This window comes from Neophocaena asiaeorientalis, unplaced genomic scaffold, assembly GCF_003031525.2.
Source record: "Neophocaena asiaeorientalis asiaeorientalis breed wild unplaced genomic scaffold, Neophocaena_asiaeorientalis_V1.1 scaffold523, whole genome shotgun sequence".
Taxonomy (NCBI): Eukaryota; Metazoa; Chordata; class Mammalia; order Artiodactyla; family Phocoenidae; genus Neophocaena; species Neophocaena asiaeorientalis.
The window spans coordinates 1,873,264-1,891,506 of NW_020175436.1; the positions used below are offsets into that span (position 1 = coordinate 1,873,264).

Here is an 18,243-nt window from a genome sequence, read left to right on the forward strand (position 1 = left end):
TTTTAAACCTACCAGTTTAAGGTTTTAAGCCTATATAATAGATGAGGTTTTCACAGCCCGATCACCCTCAAAACTAGTTTGGGGAAGGAAATAACAAGCTAAGAATTTATATATCAGTATCCTCCCAAATAAAAAAACGAGTCTTTATTATTACATTTCCAACTCATAGAACTCCAGGCTGAATATGACTGGACATATATACACACACAATCACAAATTTCTGGAGTCATCTCCCACACCCCTTCTCACAATTTGGCCGAGTTATGTCTCAGGAAATCTTCCAGTTCCACCCCATACACCAACTTGGGATAAACAGAAACCCTGAAGTCTTGTGGTTTTATCCGCCACTCCAAAGTGCTGTTACAGGTGGAATATCTGTTGGAGGAGGTATTTTTGCTGGGTTAGAATACAGCTGCAGACTCTGCGTGTGGTTAAAATGTGCATGTGCATGCCTTCGGACCTGCAGCCTTTGTGCCTTCCCCTTTCATTGTCTTGTCCTATCTCTTGCCACACGGGTTGAATAAAAATATATCTTCTATTCAGAATCATCCTGGAGGGCAGGTGGTGCAGATGGGTAGGACGGCTACATATTAAGTTACTGAGTCTACAATTGAGAAATCTGCACTCTGGGGTTCTAACTCAAAATAAATACTATTTCAAGGTAAATAAACTACTTGGCTGGCTAGTGAAATGCTTAATTCTTTCTAAAACCATAACTGCCAAGTAGACTTGTGCTTTATGCTACATCCCAAGACAAACATCAGGTCACCTACATCTTCAAAATGATCCACAGAGCATCCCTTCCTATTTCTCCCCTCACTGCTGAGAAATGACTCTGGAGCCTGAAGTTTAATATACGCAGCTGGGGTTACTTGGTGCTCAGGTAAAAATCGCCAAAAGGCCCAACCTTGATTAACACCAACTATTTATTTAAGCCTGATGGTACCTGGATGGAGGCTCTCAATGGGAAAAGGAAGGATGTATAGCACGTGGAAGCTTGGACGAGCTGAGGGCAGCTCTGCTGAGTCTTCAGATGGCACAATGGGACATGACCATTGAAGCCAGCAACCTTCTGAAAATATCACTATCACCTTCAAAACCCATGCTTTTTTTTTTTTTTTTTCTAATCAGGAAATCGGGGGTGAGGGGAACATTCCAAGAACAAGGGCAGCCAACCTTCATGAGGTACCAGGACATGCTCTGGCAAAAATATTTTCACTTTCCTAAAGTTATATGCTGTCTTCAAGTCCAACTATATTGTATACATGTGTGTGCGTGTGCGTGTGTGTGTGTGTGTGTGTGTGTGTGTATTTGCTCCTTTTCTGAAAGCAGAAAAGGGAACAATTTTTTTTAACTCCGAAGTTGGTAATATTTGTAGAATATTATTTTGGTTGGTTGTTGTTTATGACTCAGAACACAGATGAAATCAAAACTTCTGCAACTGTCCCTAAATTCACATCTTTAAAAGGTCCTTTTCTCCATTCACATGAATTCATCTGAATCATTGCCGTCCTGTAGGAAACAAAACAGTGAAACCATAAAAGCCTTCGAAATAAATAACTTGATTAAAAAAATTTACAATTAGTATTAGGTAACAAGCCTCCTTATGTCGAACTGCAGAATTCAGAGTAAAAAGTAAAATAATTATATTCACTCATTTCTTCTCTATCTTTAATTGCTAGTTGTTTAGAATAGCTAGATTAGCAGCTATATTCTCTAAGGTGTCATTACATGGTCTGGATTGCCCAGACAATAAGAGACCAATGATTCCCAAATTATGAAGTAAGGCCCAATGACTTAGTATAGGAGGTAGCAAGAGTGACCGAAAGGAAATGTAACTCTTCCTTCAACAAATATACCATAAAATGAAACCAAACAAATACTGCCTCAATGTTTTAATGCCAACAAAGCTGCAAATATGCAAAAATATTTTTGACCTAAATTCCATTACTTTGAGTCTCAGGGTTATCACGTATCTGTTATTTCACAAGATGGCTTCTTTTCTTTTTTTTTGCGGTACGCAGGCCTCTCACTGTTGTGGCCTCTCCAGTTGCGGAGCACAGGCTCCAGACGCGCAGGCTCAGCGGCCATGGCTCATGGTCCCAGCCGCTCCACGGCACGTGGGATCTTCCCGGACCGGGGCACGAACCCGTGTCCCCTGCATCGGCAGGCGGACTCTCAACCACTGCGCTACCAGGGAAGCCCTTTTTTTTTAACTGAAAAAGTCACTAGGAAACTACAGGCTAGTTATCAAATTAGCTGGCTTGCCAAGCTTTTGATGAAAAACATCTTACATGATGGTGGTATATAGTGTAAACAAGTCCTGAAGATCAAGTACAAAAGTAGAGCCCCAAACACCTTTCTGGGCTACTGCACACCCTAAGAAAACTGCTCTGGATGCCAACATTCACTAATAATGTGACTTCCGGGATATTTGCTTGAAAATGTCATAACTTGAACACAACACTGTTTTGACTTCTCTCTCTTTCCCGCTGCTTTATACCTGACTTGTTAGAGAGGGAGAGGACTTACGCTTATAGGTATGCTATATGCTTTTCTCCTTAATAACTCGTATTAAAGATGGGCAGGGAAATAGGAGGAACAGGTGGAAAACAGTGATTTCTGTGAAGTCTGGTTTGATCCCTAGTTTCATTCAGCAGGCTTCTCTGTGCTTCTCTTCAATTAGCACAACGAACTGAGGCCACAGTAAAAATGCCTTGGATAATTGTACAAAAAGAAAACTAATGTTTGTAGTCTATCCACGCACCAGAACTCTGACTGCCCGAAAGTTCTAAACTGAAATAACAGCATTAGGGATGTTGAAAGAGTCAGCCTGCAACTTTGAAGGTCAGCTTTAGATGCCAAACACTGAGGATGTTTGTGTCCCCAAAACTCACTAAGATAATGTGGCTTGGGGCCAATCCAAGTAAATTACTCCCTATAAAGGCTGTGAGTTAGATCTGCAGAGTTGCCATGTGTCTGGGGATCTGTGTTTGGGATTAAAGTAACGTTTAAATATATAGCTGCGATCCAAGACTTGATTTGGACAATTTTTGTATTTTAGATTCCCTTTAAGAGTCAATATGTTTTTCAGCGTAGCAAAATAGGTTTCTTGTCATCCACTTAAAAAGTGATATGCAAATAAAATGTCAAAAGTAACTGCTGATGGTTCCTGATGCCTAATTTAGGAAGATTAGAAAGAAATTATAGATTGAAGAGAATTATTCTACATAGGAGAGCAAAACCTCAAAATTAAAACCAACCTCAGAGTGGAAGACTAATATTTTTCCTGATGAACTTATATAAGCTAAATTAAAAATTAAGTCATATCTTATGTAAACACCAGCCTTTGACTGAAAATCAACTGATCATGCTGCGAAAGTGGATCAAAAAAAGGTCTGCGTCCCCTTAACAGAAGACAGTTACAAAGGGAATGAAAGCCCATTCTTTTGAAGTATGCGGAAAAGCTGTGTGAGTCCTACCACTGTGAGAGAGACAGAATGGAAACACCCAATGCAAAACTTCTCAGAAATTTGAACCCGATTCCAACCTGGGCCTCAGGAACAGAGGTAGCAGCAAGGGGGGAGAGAGGAAAGGCAGAAGGGTTAATAATCCTTTGGTCTACAAATCTGACTTCCTAATTCTGGAACTTTTAACATCCGTAGCTATATTATGGTGGTGTTTGTATACGTATGTATATTTGCGCGCGCGCGCGCGTGTGTGTGTGTGTGTGTGTGTGTGTGTGTGTGTGTTTATTTAATTCCAAAACAACATTCAAACTTTCAAAATCCATGATGAAAATGCCTATGGTTACAACATAATATACGTGCCAGGTTTCTGCTGAAAAGTTGTCTCTAAATAACAGGAAACTTCAATAGCAACAACAATCACAACAAAGACATTAGATTTGGGTTATGTTAAAGACTTCTGCTCAACTGTTAAACTGTTTTCTAAGAATAGTTTCCAGAAGGGATTAAATACGTCTCATCTTTTGATACTGATACTCTGTGTGTAAGTAACAACTAAGGACTACAAGGATAAGAAATAGTAATGACCGTTTATATTGTCTAAGTCAAAGAACTTTCACACACATGACCTTGTTTAAATTTCAGAACAGCCTCAGGAAGTAATATGTCTCCTTTTGTTGCTGATGAATACGCCTTCTGAGAGGTTAAATAACTTTATTGGTCTTATCCAATTAGTAAATGACAGTTTAAGTGTCTAAACTTCAAATTCAAGGTTCTATTTAATTACATAATGCTACTCTGGAATTTTTCAGGAATAAATTATGAAAATACATCTCTGACTCAGAAAGGAGACTCATAAATTTAGTTTTTCAAAGAGACAGGAATAAAAATATTGTTCTTATCCATTTTTAGAAGGATATATAGCTATGAACAAGGTGTAAAATCCTATTAACAATTATAATTCATGCACTGAATATGGGGTTTGGCTAGGTAACCCTTAAGGGACCTTAAATTCTGTTATTTCCAAGCATCTAGAGCAGTTCTGTTTAACAGTATTTTTTGCTGTGACGGAAATGTTCTATTTCTACACTGTCCAATATCATAACCACTAGCCACACATGGCTAGTGTGACTGAGAAACTGAATTTTTAAATTAAATTAAATTAAATGTAATTTAAATAGCCACATGCAATGAGTGCCCAGTGCACTGGACAACAAAGATCTAAAGCATCATACATTATACTATAAACATTCAACATAGCAAATATATCCACCTAATTTAAATTTTCCACAAAGACTGTTTAATAATAGCTAAATTGTACTATCTCTAGACACTTCAAAATAAATTTTGGGAAAGACACGTGGATCACCGTTTCCCTTTATCGTAGGTCCTGAGGAACATGAAGACAACCAATACTGCTGTTTAGACTACAAATAAGATCTTTTGTTTCATTTAACTGAAGGTGATAATTTTGTCCTCGCTCAATTACAATATAGAATCTACGGTCACATTAACATAGAACAGTAATAGCTAAAGGCACTTTTGCATGCCTGCAACTAGAAAAGAGGGGAATGGGGAATGGGAAGGTCCTATAAATACTAACAGACCTGCACTTCACAACAGACAAGGTGTAACAATCTCTTGCCACGAGGTGACCTACTTAAAAACAAACACAAGGCAAAGTCCACAGGGAAGGGGGGGGGCGGTCAATGTCTAATAGAATCCACCTGAGTGTATGATTGTTGCCAAACCACGTCAAGCCATCTGCAACACGTGAACCAACACTGGCCAGAAACTCGGTCATTAAACACTAAGTGAATTATTTCAAGGCACAACATTAGAGCAAAGAACTTGCACATACCTGATTTGAAGACATATTCTCAGCTTTCATTAGTGATGAATAGCTCCTAGAAGAAAAAACACATTTAAAGTAAGGTTATTTGGCTGCCAAGTATCTCATGAACCTCTACCAGGTATCTAGCAATGCTGAGGGCCTTTCGAAGAAAATATAATCCCTGCTGAGCTCAAGGAGATTGCAACATATAAAGGATAAATATCTATGACAATAAATAACATGTGCACTACACTTTATAGTTTACAAACACGCTTGCTCACTCGTATCATGTCACTTCCACAATAACAGTAGGTGGTGGCATTATTCAGATGAGGAACTTCATCTATAGCCAAGAGCAGACATGATTCAGACCTGAAGTACACTGTCCAGACTATAGATCTAAAGGAATTCAAAAGAAGAAACACATTAGTGTGCAAAGGGCTGTTGGGGTACTCTTCTCAGGTGACGTGTAACCCAAACTGAGCCTGACAAGTAGGGAGGATGACTGAGGAGGGCAGATGCAGAGATCGGCATGAGCAAAGGCAAAGAGATGGTACTTACAATGACATTTCAAACCAACTCAAGTGGAGTCTGAAAGCCAAGTAGCGGGAAATCAGGCCGGATGTGTGGGGCTAAATCACCTTGTCCTAACTATGTGAGTCAGAGCAGTGCGATCAGCAGGAAGCCACAGTACACGATGGAGTAGACAGATGAGATTCGACAAGTATTTATTAAATATCCATGATGTATAAGACCCTGCGCTAAGCCTGGGGAGAAAATGGAATGGGAAGAAACGAGAAAATGATAAGACAAAGCCTAACCCCAAAAAGCTTATCAGGAAAGGAAATAAGACCTATTCAGTAGTGGCTACATAAAAAGTTCTAGTAAAAATACATAAAGAGACAAAGGAAAGTAAGACCACATAATACCAGTGTTTTAAAAAGTGTAATCCGGGGACTTCCCTGGTGGTGCAGTGGTTAAGACTCCGTGCTCCCTTGGGACTTCCCTGGTGGTGCAGTGGTTGAGGGTCCGCCTGCCGATGCGGGGGACACAGGTTCGTGCCTCGGTCCGGGAGGATCCCACATGCCGCGGAGCGGCTGGGCCCGTGAGCCATGGCCACTGAGCCTGTGCTCTGCAACAGGAGAGGCCACAGCGGGGAGAGGCCCGCGTGCCGAAAAAAAAAAAAAAGACTCCATGCTCCCAAGGAAGGGGGCCTGGGTTCGACCCCTGGTTAAGGAACTAGATCCCACATGCATGCCGCAGCTAAGAGTTTGCATGCCACAACTAAGGAGCCGGCGAGCCACAACCAAGGAGCCTGTGAGCCGCAACTAAGGAGCCCATGTGCCACAACTAAGGAGCCCACCTGCCACAACTAAGTAGTCTACCTGCCACAACTAAGACCCAGTGCAACCAAATAAATATATTTTTAAAAAATAAATTTAAAAACATAATCTGTAGCAGAGACAAGAGGGGGAGAAGGTCAATTAAGGCAAGGAGACCAGTTAATGACAACGGTACTTACCATTTACCAAGGACTCTTTACGTGCTAGGACCTGTATTATGTGCTTCATAAATTACTGCTCATCCCCACAACCACCTCCTAAGGCAAGGGATAGCAGCAGGCCCACTGTACACACAGGAGTTACGGAAGCTGTCCAAGGTGTCACAGCGAACAAGTGGGGAGGGAGGCTTTGAACCCAGATCTGACTCCCAAGCTTATAGCCAGGCCATCGTGCTCCAGTCCACCGCAATATCCCACCTTGAGGGCATGAATGCAAGGGGTTAACGGCTGTGCCGGTAAGAAGGGATAAATCTGAGAGGAGTCAAAGATGACACCAAGGTTTCTAGCATGAGTGATCTGAAGGAAATAATGTTACAACTGAGAGAAATGGGAAAATGTTGCAAAGAAGATGTACTTGGTTTAGGACAATGTCACACCTGAAGTGATGGTGGGACAACCAAGTAAATATGAACTGTAGAAACTGGAAACTGAGGACCAGAGGGAAGGAGACTCGTCACGGACAGAGACAATGAGCTGGGAGACACCCAGAGAGAGATAGTAATGATGCTTGTAAGAGTCAGTGGTATCAGTAAGATATAAATGGACAGATAAGATCAATAAGTTGCATGAGCAGAAAGAGAAAGCCATGTTGATAAAAAAGTAGTTAAGAGCAGAGAACCTCACTTCCAACATTATTTTAAAATCACCTGTGAAGATTAAAATATCTTCAAGCACCCAGCTATGGGCATCTATGAGCCAGGTTCGGGAACCACAGGGCCCGAATTCCCACTCATATGAAAGCAACACACAAATTACCCTTCTTTAGGCCACACACCTCCTCTGCGCTCCATCCCATTAATCCAACTGCCTGTCTGACTTTTTCGGGGGATGCCTCAAAGACACTTTCAGATTCCTATGTCCATACCCAACTCATGGTCTTCCCCCCAACCAAAAACAGTTTGGTTCCTTTCCAGCATTTCCTAGCTCAAAGAATAGCATCACTACCCATTCCATTTCACAAGCCAGAATCCCCGCAGTCAATCTTTTCCCTGCCCCTCCTCTGAATCCAATCTATTTTCAAATCCTGGTCCAGTTTTGAAAACTATTTCTCATTGGTCCAGTTCTCTCCGCCTCCACATCACCACTACAGCCCAAGCGACTAACTCTCATGTGGACAGCTACTGGCCTAGCCACACCCCTACGTGGCACCCTTTCCAATCAGGTCAGTCACATGACCTTTCCAAAACACAAATCTCATCACACTACCCCTGACTTAACACTCTCCAATGACCTCACAAAACCCTCAGCCTGAAGACAAACATGACCAACAAGGCCCTGCTGGACTAGCCCTTGTTCCCTGGGCTCCCTCACCCCTGCTGCTCCAGACGTTTGGGTTGGCTTTTAGTCCTGTGATGTGGTCTTTGCACACACAGTTCCTTCTGCTTCCGGTACTCTTTCCACTGCCCCTGCCCTTTTAACTAGCAAAATAGTTTGGATCTTAGCTCAAGCATCACTGTATCAAGGGAAGCTAATTTCAGCTACTTATTCGTCTGTAATGTACTGACGAGTCACTCACTGCATGTGCAAAGCACAGGGTCACATTCAAGGAGATACAGGAATGCAGAAGTGCTGCTTTGAGGGAGCTTATCATTAAAACAAAGACCTATGGCACAACACAGCATTATTTATGGAAGGCAGCAGCAGTAGTGTGTGAGAGAGAAACAACAGGAGGTACAGTGAAAGCAGCCACTTCTACACCTGACCATACCATCCTTTCAACCACTGGTCTCACCATTACCTCCTTGACACGTCGCCAATAAACCCTTCTGACAAGTTTTCTTCCTAATACCCCAGGAAACCTACAGTCGTTCCTTAGCACTTACAGCATGAAATTCTGGACTAAACAAAACCTTTTAAGTCACTCTCCAATGTACCTAATTTTTCATTCTTTTATTTGCCTTTGAATCACCTTGACTCAGGTCTTGCCAACCTGGGCATTCTTTGCCTCACAGGCAGCAAGCTACAGTAGAAGTGTGGACTTCAGAATTACAGACTTGAGTTTGAATTCCTGCTTTGCCACTGATCAGCTATAACCTTTCACACATTAACCTCCTTGCTAAAGTAATCTCTGCCCCCAAATCAAGTTCATGCCAATTCTCAGACTGACGACATGCTTACCTGTGACTTGCCATCTTACCCGGGTCTTGTACTTTCCTGACTTCAATCACCTGAACCTCAGGTTCCAATTCTGATCTGAGACTCCCAAATTTAAATATCCCCATCTCAGGTAAACTTAGGCCCTACCCTTGGTCTTTTCTGATCTGTTATTGACTTGCTTGTTTCTTCCGGTTTCAATGTTCAGATGGTGAGCTTCACTTTGATGTTAATAGATGTTTGTTACAGTATGACAAAAGCCAAGTAAGTGAATCCAAGATTATACCCTGAGAAAACCATAATTTGAAAAGAGACATGTACCACAATGTTCACTGCAGCACTATTTACAATAGCCAGGACATGGAAGCAACCTAAGTGTCCATCAACAGATGAATGGATAAAGAAGATGTGGCACATATATACAATGGAATATTACTCAGCCATAAAAAGAAACGAAACTGAGTTATTTGTAGTGAGGTGGACGGGCCCAGAGTTGGTCATATAGAATGAATTAAGTCAGAAAAAGAAAAACAAATACTGTATGCTAGCACATATATACGGAATATTAAAAAAAAATGGTACTGATGAACCTAGTGGCAGGGCAGGAATAAAGATGCAGACGCAGAGAATGGACTTGAGGATATGGGGGCAGGGGGGAAGGGGAAGCTGGCACAAAGTGAGAGAGTGGCATGGACGTATATACACTACCAAATGTAAAACAGATAGCTAGTGGGAAGCAGCCGCACAGCACAGGGAGATCAGCTCGGTGCTTTGCAATGACTTAGAGGGGTGGGATAGGGAGGGTGGGAGTGAGGCGCAAGAGGGAGGGGATATGGGGATATATGTATACATATAGCTGACTCACTTTGTTGTACAACAGAAACTAGCCCAGCATTGTGAAGCAATTTTACTCCAATAAAGATGTATTAAAAAAAAAAAAAACACAGCAGGTAAGCAGTCTGTAAGCATGAATCCAACTCCTGAGATGACTGACTACGACACACTGGAGGGAGCCACGGACACTCTTCCACAGCACCTGGGGTGTCCCCTGGGAGACTCACAGGTACCTGCATGAAGGACCTCTCCAAAAACTACATGGAGACTGAGTAGAAGCTGTTCTGCTTCTCTAACTTTCCAGGCAAGGTCACTTGTAAGGCTCTGACTACTTTCAAACCTACGCAGACTCTCTTTTGCTACATCCTCTTACTCTATGTGTGGCTTACAGCGCAGCAGGTAGGGAAAGAACATGCCATGTGAGGCTGCCTCCCTACACCTAACCCTACACCAAGATTCTCTAAACTAAAATCCCACGAGATCCTAGGCTGACAGGGCAAGTGTGAGCTAAAAAGCTGTCTAAAGAGCTAACGAACAAGATGGGTAAGTGAGAATTAATATGTGAAGCCTAAATACGGGGAACTTTTCATTACTGTGTGAATGAATAAAATGGTTAATAGAAGATGTTAATATACTGCTATCATTTAGCCTCCACACTTTGGTGTCCTCCCAATCTAAATATTTCTTTAAAAAACTACCTAAAAGGATGATCTTTATGTAGACCTATCTACGTTATCAGATCACTGGAATTTCTGCACACCGAGGACAAGGGTAAAGCACTCATTTGCAAGAACAAGATGGAGTTCTGTCTCCAGGGGCTGCTGCTCTTTTCATCTGAGAAGGAAGTTGGTGCCTTCTGTGTTGTGGGCTTTGTTCTGTTCTGATCCCGAGGCTAATGGATATACTCTTGACTAGAGTTCAGAGAACCTAGACTATTATAATGACAATTCCATCCATTTTTTTTCTCCTGGTAGAAATTAGAAATGAAAAGCTTACTGCCATTCCTGTTCAGAAAGTTGAAAAAAGGAGTCTAGAGTCTAAATAATGGCTTTAGAATTGGAAAGAAGTTGGATATCTTCTGGGTGTGAGGCTGTTAAGGACTTCTTCCCTGAAATCACCTGGAAGCACTGGGGATACTGTCCAGGATGAGACTATCTTCTCAGTTTATCTGTAGAATCCCCTGAAGACTCAAAAGTCAATTTTCTTCAGCTATCACAGCAATTAAATTGGACATTCCTTACCAGATGGTCCAAACAAAAGAATCAACTGTTGGTGAAATTTAATGGTATTTTCCTTGTCAGAAAGGCAAGTGAAAAGACTTCAGAATGAGAAGATTTTGTAGGCATAGCCTTTGATCTCTCAGGTGGAAGAGTCAAAAACAGAAATTAAAGTGATGTTAGCACTGCAAGTGTATAAAAACAGGTTATAGAACAAGTCCGAAGCTTAGAGCTTTTTGCTGGAGTTTCACAGAAGCTGCGGAATGGACTGAACAGAGGGCAGAAGAGAGTGGTAACAGTGTGTGTGAGCTTGAGAATCAGACCGAGACAAGCTACGTGCCTCTGAGCGAGTTACTTAACTGCTCCTCAGTCTGTTTCCTCTTCTACAAAATGCAGATGATCAAAACATTTGCCTCACATGGCTACTGTTAGGATTAAATGAGATAATGCAGTAAAGCACAATACAGTGTTGGGCAGATGACAAGTGTCCAAAAATGTTAGCTAATCTTTCTTATTGAATGTTATAAGTAGGGACTTCCCTGGCGGTCCAGTGGGGAAGACGCTGCACTCCCAGTGCAGGGGGCCTGGGTTGGATCCCTGGTCTGGGAACTAGATCCCACATGCATGCCACAGCTAAGAGCCCACACGCTGCAACAAAGATCCCGAGGGCCACAACTAAGATCCGACGCAGCCAAATAAATAAATATTAAAAAAATAAAAATATAAAGACCCTACAAGTCTAAAAAAAAATGTTGTAAATAAATTAAGTGACATTATATTTCTAACATATAATATTATGTCTCTAAACAACATTACGGTAGAGTTTTAAGAGGCACAAAAAGGCATGTTTTCAATTTTTTCTCCACTCCGCACTAAAAGCAAAAAGAATAAACTAGTCTAAATCCTGTATCACTCAAAATTCCACACATTTTTCGAAACAAATGGTGTTGGTAATTTGTCTTTCACTCACGACACAAAATGGACTCACAATTCTACGTCAAATTGAACGTTTAAATCTCTGCATCAGTCTGTCTCATGCTGGCAGCTTATAACTTGGGGTAACACTTCCAGAGTTCTCCATTTGAATATTGTATTGTAAATGCAGTCACTCACCCTGTTTTAGCAGAACCCGCAACAGGGACGCGTGCATATGGATAACGAATAAATACCAGTGCTTGATCATAAAACCTCCACTCTGGCCCAATGATCTTTCTAATAATCCAGGGTATTCCAAGGAAACTAGGTCAGGACAGGGCAAGACAGCTCATATTGATCCTATACCCTTCCCAAAGGAAGCAATAACTTTTTTTTTTTTTTGGTATACTTATCACAAATGAAATCTATGGAAAATAGTGGAAAAAAATCTAGGAATTCTGTGACTAGAAGTGGCAGGATTAATTTCCTTCTTTCTCAAAGAAAAACTGAGGCCCCTTCAGGTATAGTACTATGCATCTATAGAGAGTCAGTATAGTAGGCAGAATAATGATCTTACTCAAATGACTACATCCTAATCTCCAGAACCTGCGAATATGTTACCTCACATGGCAGAAGGGACTTTAATTAAAGATCTTAGATGGGAAGGGGTGGGATAGGGAGGGTGGGAGGGAGGGAGACGCAAGAGGGAAGAGATATGGGGATATATGTATATGTATAGCTGATTCACTTTGTTATAAAGCAGAAAGTAACACACCACTGTAAAGCAATTATACTCCAATAAAGATGTTAAAAAAAAAAACCAAAAAACATAAAACTATACAAAAACAAAGCTCATACATATCTTCTTTAGACTTCACCCTATGGAAATTTAGAGTTGTAATAAAGAGGAGAAGACTATAAATTGTCATGAAGACTGCTTGACACAGTGAGAATGGAGCTGATAACTTGGCACTCTGAAAAGGCATGGAACCTGACTTGGTGAATAATAATGAGGAATGGAAAAAGAGAGTGGATAAGGTAAGATGATGAAAGTACAGTGGTTCATTGTGTAATACAAGCAGGAAGTGAAAAGTAGTTCATCTCTAGAAGTTCTTGTGAACCTGAGAGCATTGAGATAAATGCCATTTGCAAGGACTTCTGGGAAGATGCTGAAATGAAAGTACCCGGAATGCTGTCCAGCTACTACTCAGCACTATTTTTCTAAAAACCAACAGATTCCAGAACTCATTCCCTTTCTGTTAATAGAGTTCCTGTGATTTCTCTCCATTTGTGTCCGATTCACTTATTTAAATTTAATTTAAAAGAGGTTTGATGTTCAATTTACAAAACTGAATAAATTTTTATCATTTTAAAATAAAATTAAAATTAAAAAAGATCTTAGATGGGGAGATTATCACGCAGTATCTGGGTGGGCCCAATGTCACCACATTGGTCCTTAGAAGCAGAGAAGGCTGTGGTCAGAGAGGGGGCCGTGACTATGAAGGGGCAGAGAGATGCACTGTTGCTGGCCTTGAAGATGAGGAAGGAGTCACAAGCCCAGGAGTGTGGGCGGCCTCTAGGAGCTGGAAGGTAAGCAGATTCTCTCCCAGAGCTCCAGAAAGAAACACAGCCCCGCAGACACCTTGGTTCTAGCTCAGTGAGAACTATTTTGAACTTCTAACATGAAGAACTGTAAGATGATAAATCTATGTCATTTTAAGCCACTAAATTTGTGGTAATTTGTTATAGTAACAATAGAAAACTAATACAATCAGTATTTTCATGGCCTTATACACTAGAATTTCAGGATCCAAGATGTGTTTTAACTACTATTTATTGTTTAAAAATGCTGTGTTTTGGAGCAGGCCTCTCCACATTAATTACTTTAAACTTTCGAAATCTATAAAAGAGAGGTTTTAAAAACAGCTTTTAAGAGTTACTAACACTGGCCTTTAGAGCTGAGACATTTTCATTCAAATACCATAGCTAATGTAAAACACTCAATATAGTATCTCTTCTTTACCTGAAGATGTTTACAAACCAAACTAAGATTAAAATTAGCTATTTTATTTAGTGCACTCTCATATCCTGCCCCTATAAAAGGGCAATTCATTTGACCAACACATTAGCATAAATGCCTTATTCTAACTCATTTAAGGCTTGGAGCTCGTTATATGTCCCTTCATTTACCAGAATACCAGAATACACCTGTCCCTCGGAATCCATGGGCGATTGGTTCCAGGACCCCCCTCAGATACCAAAACCTGCGGATGCTCAAGTCCCTTATAAAAATGGCATAGTATTTGCATATAACCTACATACATCCTCCCAAATACTTTAAATCCTCTGTAGATTACTTATAATATCTGACACACTGTAAATGCTGTGTAAATAGTCATAAAGGTAAATGCTATGTCAACAGTTGCCAGCACAAGGGAAATTCAAGTGTTGCTTTTTGGAACTTTCTGGAATTTTTTCCACCCCCAAACATTTTTGAACCATGGTTGACTGGATCCGTGGATACACCGGGCCAACTGTACCATTCTTAAGGGTTAATCCCTAATTAAATCAGCAGTGAAGACTCTCCAAGGTCAACGTCAGTGCCTTAACTCCAACATACCTAAGTTCGTCCATCTCCCTCTTCTTTTTCATCTCTTCCTTTTCTTTCCTTTTCATTTCCTGAATCTGGGCTTTCTTCTCATTCCTCTCTTCGCGGTCTCTGCATTCTTTCTCTGCCTCTAGGTCTGGGAACCGCTCCATTTTGGTCTTTTCCAATCGGTTCAGGATCTCATTCACTTTCTTCTCAACTGTCACAATTTTCACCTTGAGGGAGATGGAGGGAAAAAAAAAATACTGAATCTTTATGTTTATTTTCTTCCCCCCAGAATAGGGTAGGGCTTTCCAGCAGCTTAGCAACCCAGCTTGACTCCCTTTAGGAAAGAGACATCGTGCTGAGTCCTCGACAGCAGAGACAGACACCCACTCAGCGCCAGGGCACTGCCACCTCCGGTGATGTTCACACTTACGTCCTTCTGCCTGTGAAAGCCTATCTGTCCCACATCCATGTCGGCCGTTTTCTTCAGGTTAGACCACGGGGTATAAACCACATTGACGTTGTTCATCTTGCAGCCTGCCAAGAGAGACTGTCTTCAACATGTGGGGAGGAGGATGCTGAGCAATGCGTCCCCTCACCCACAATTGTCACCATAATCCAACAAAGGAAAAGGCTGAGAATGAACAAGCCACCAAGTGTTTGAAACCACAAAATACTTTTTTTAAAAAAAGAAGCCACCCACAAAGGCAAATGGGAAAGCCGACCAGCAATTCAAGCTAAAGTATTCTGATGAAAAGCAGGGTCAAGAGATCAGCTTCAGGGATCTTTGAGACTCTCTAAAATTGAATGCTTATTTTATTGTATGTGTTTTTAAACAGAAAAGGACCAAACAGGTTTCCTCAGATTCTCAAAGGAGCCCTCGATGTAACAAAGGGTAAGCAGCAAGATAAAATGATTCAAGACACCGGCTTCTACCCTGCACTACCACAAACCAGCTGTGTCGCTTTGGGAAAATCCCCATGGCTCCTGGCGTCTCATCTGAAACATGAGGAAACTGGACTAGTTTAGTAGAGCTTTTTGGTTTTTGTTTCTTTAGCTGTGGAACCTCTTTTACCAAAGAAAACATAACAAAGTAATCAAAGCAGAGATGCTCTGGAGGAAAGGGGTGCCAGGTATCCTGCTCACCCCTCCTCCTCTCCCCTCACCACCCCCACTTCGTGTTTCCCCTCCACCCCTGACAGCCTCCCAGGCGGCTCTGAGAATCACGGTTTAATCACCGGTCCAGTGCTCTCTAAGGCCCTTCTAAATTAGATGGCAATACATTTCAATGGTTATTAAGTGACCATGTACACTGGGGAAATCTGGTGAACACGACCTTACCTAAGCGATCAGTTAACATCGCCAAGACTGAGGCAAACTGGCAGCACGTGCCTCCTGACTGTGATGCACAAGACTTCACTTACATAGTATTCCTGCCACAAGATGCGCAATGTGGTCCTACTGAACAGGAAGCATCAGACCAAGCCAAAGTGGTCTCCACTCTAAAAGTGTCAACGTCTTGAAAGACAAAGAAGTGTCCAGATTAAAGGAGACCAGCGATACATGACAAGTGAATGGAACGTATGATCCTGGATCAAAAAAAAAAAATGCTATAAAGTGACGGTAGTGGGACAACCGACAAAACTTACATATGGACTCTGTATAACAGTATTCTACCGATGTTAAATTTCCTGAATTTGATCACTGTAATGCAGTTGCTTACGACAATGTACTTCTTAGGACATGCTGAACGGTCATGACGCCTGTGATTTTCTTTCAAATGGTTCAGCTAAAAAGATATTGCGTGAATTACAGGGAGAAGGCAAACAAATACGGAAAAACTGTTGATTCTAAATTTTCTTGCAACTTTTCTGTAGGTTTGAAATTTTTTTCAAAATTAAGTAAAAAAAAAAAAATCTCCCTGTGCAAGGCACTGTGGGAGACACAAACATGGATCGGATGATGGATCCTGCCTTTGAAGATTAAAGGAAGGCAGATAAGTACATAAATAATTTCAATGAAAATTAGAAGTTATCAAGTGATATTGGAAAGATACAGGTAAAGAGTTAAGGGAGTTCAGAGAGGGCAGTGGTCACTCAAAAGCTGGAGGAAGGAAAAGGCTCTGTGGGAGAGGTTAAGTTCCTTAATTCTTTTTTTTTTTTTTTTTTTTTTTTGAAGCCGCTCCATGGCATGTGGGATCTTCCCAGACCGGGGCACGAACCCGCGTCCCCTGCATCGGCAGGCGGACTCTCAACCACTGCGCCACCAGGGAAGCCCTCCTTAATTCTTAAATTCAGCTTCCTCATCTATAAAATGAAAGTAATATCTTACTTCAGTAGAGTTGATAAATGAACAACTTGTAATGTTCCTGGCACAGTGCCAGGCATGTAATTAACATTCAATGCTAGCTGTTATTACTATAACTACAGCGTAGCCCTTGAACCGTAGCTGGAATCTAGACATGTGATGACTGAGCAGGAGTGTAACATTGAGGGCAGAGGGAACAATACAAGCAAAGGCACAAAGCAGGAAACCAGCAAATATCTGCTTTGGCTGGAGTATGAAATACATGAAGGGAAACAAAGTCTGTGGTCAGATCAGAGATGCTTAAATGCCAGCTTAGGAAGTTTGGGTTTAACTGTAGAGGCAAGGTGAAGGGTGTCACAGAAAGTGTCTAAGCTTTTAGAAAGTTTAATCTGGCAAGAGATTATAAAATGAATAAAGAAGAGGCTGACCAGATTCTATGACGACAAACAGCGCTGAAGGTGGTCAACCAGGGAGGGAAATATTTTAATAACACAGTGACGCAAATGTAGTGTACTTAGCAAATCTCACAGCAAAGACAATCTTCTTCACTCCTCAGCATCCTCTGCTATTGACTCCTGAGAGTGAGACGCTTGGGCTTAGCTCCTTATGAGTGAGCTATCCCTGTGGAAGGCTGAAGAGGAGAGAAGAGTGATTCAGTAATTCAATGACTCTTCCTCTTTTCTGTTTTCTTTAGAACTAGTAAACTATAAAGGGATTAAGAAGAAAGAGGCCGGGCCAAGAATAAGAGCAAGAGTCCAAAGCTCTTTTAATAAATTCACATCTGCTAGCCAGGGGCACGAAAACACATTAAAGAGGTTGCAACACACAAGGAAGGAGGATAATGACGTAGTTTCAATTTTTATTATTTTCCTTTCCATAACCAAAGATTTTAACTGGAAATCTGAGGAGCTCTTCTTCTACTCATAAAAATGCAATGTCCTAAAACTAACTGCAATTTAATGATTTATGGAGTTGAAAATGAATGGCTCTGTAAGACAAGACTTCCAGTTTCTTTGGCTAGGCACCTGATTCAGTAAAGCTGCCGAGTGAGATGCAGGAAACGCGGCCTAAGTGACGGGGGAGGGAGCACACTGCCCAGCTCTTCTATAATCACCAGCTCCCGGTACCTGCCGTCGTCTCTGTGTCTGCCCCATGCTTATCTTCTATGCAAACCATATTTTTTCCGAACCCTCTGGATCACCCCTCAAATTCATATCAAACCAAACTTACCTCTACCTTATCTAGGTCCATGTCCTACAACTAAAATCCAGTCTACTAGCTCATCCCTAGCAGAATACCATCACCCAGCTCCCCTTTATAACTGCCTCCTCCACTCCATTAATTGTCCTTCTTGACCTATACTGACTTGACAAATTAAATCTTGTACAGTAGAACTAAACCAGCACCAAGGCCAATACTGC

General features: G+C 41.4%; 1 protein-coding gene across 5 annotated transcripts in view; it reads right to left on the minus strand.

Annotated features, from left to right (window-relative positions):
• Positions 1–18,243, minus strand: part of CCDC25 (coiled-coil domain containing 25) — a 59,095-nt gene that overhangs the window by 18,374 nt on the left and 22,478 nt on the right. The window contains exons 6-9 of one of the 5 annotated variants that reach the window (XM_024767726.1): positions 14,949–15,052; positions 14,543–14,745; positions 5,329–5,374; positions 125–1,512 (exon numbers count right to left, since the gene is read on the minus strand). In XM_024767726.1, coding sequence (XP_024623494.1) covers positions 1,483–1,512; positions 5,329–5,374; positions 14,543–14,745; positions 14,949–15,052 — 383 coding nt within the window. In that variant the 3' untranslated portion in view covers positions 125–1,482. Of the gene's footprint in view, positions 1–124; positions 1,513–5,328; positions 5,375–14,542; positions 14,746–14,948; positions 16,305–16,797; positions 17,454–18,243 lie in introns of those variants that run through there. The other 4 variants (XM_024767724.1, XR_003006250.1, XR_003006251.1 and 1 more) reach the window with 4 other exon arrangements.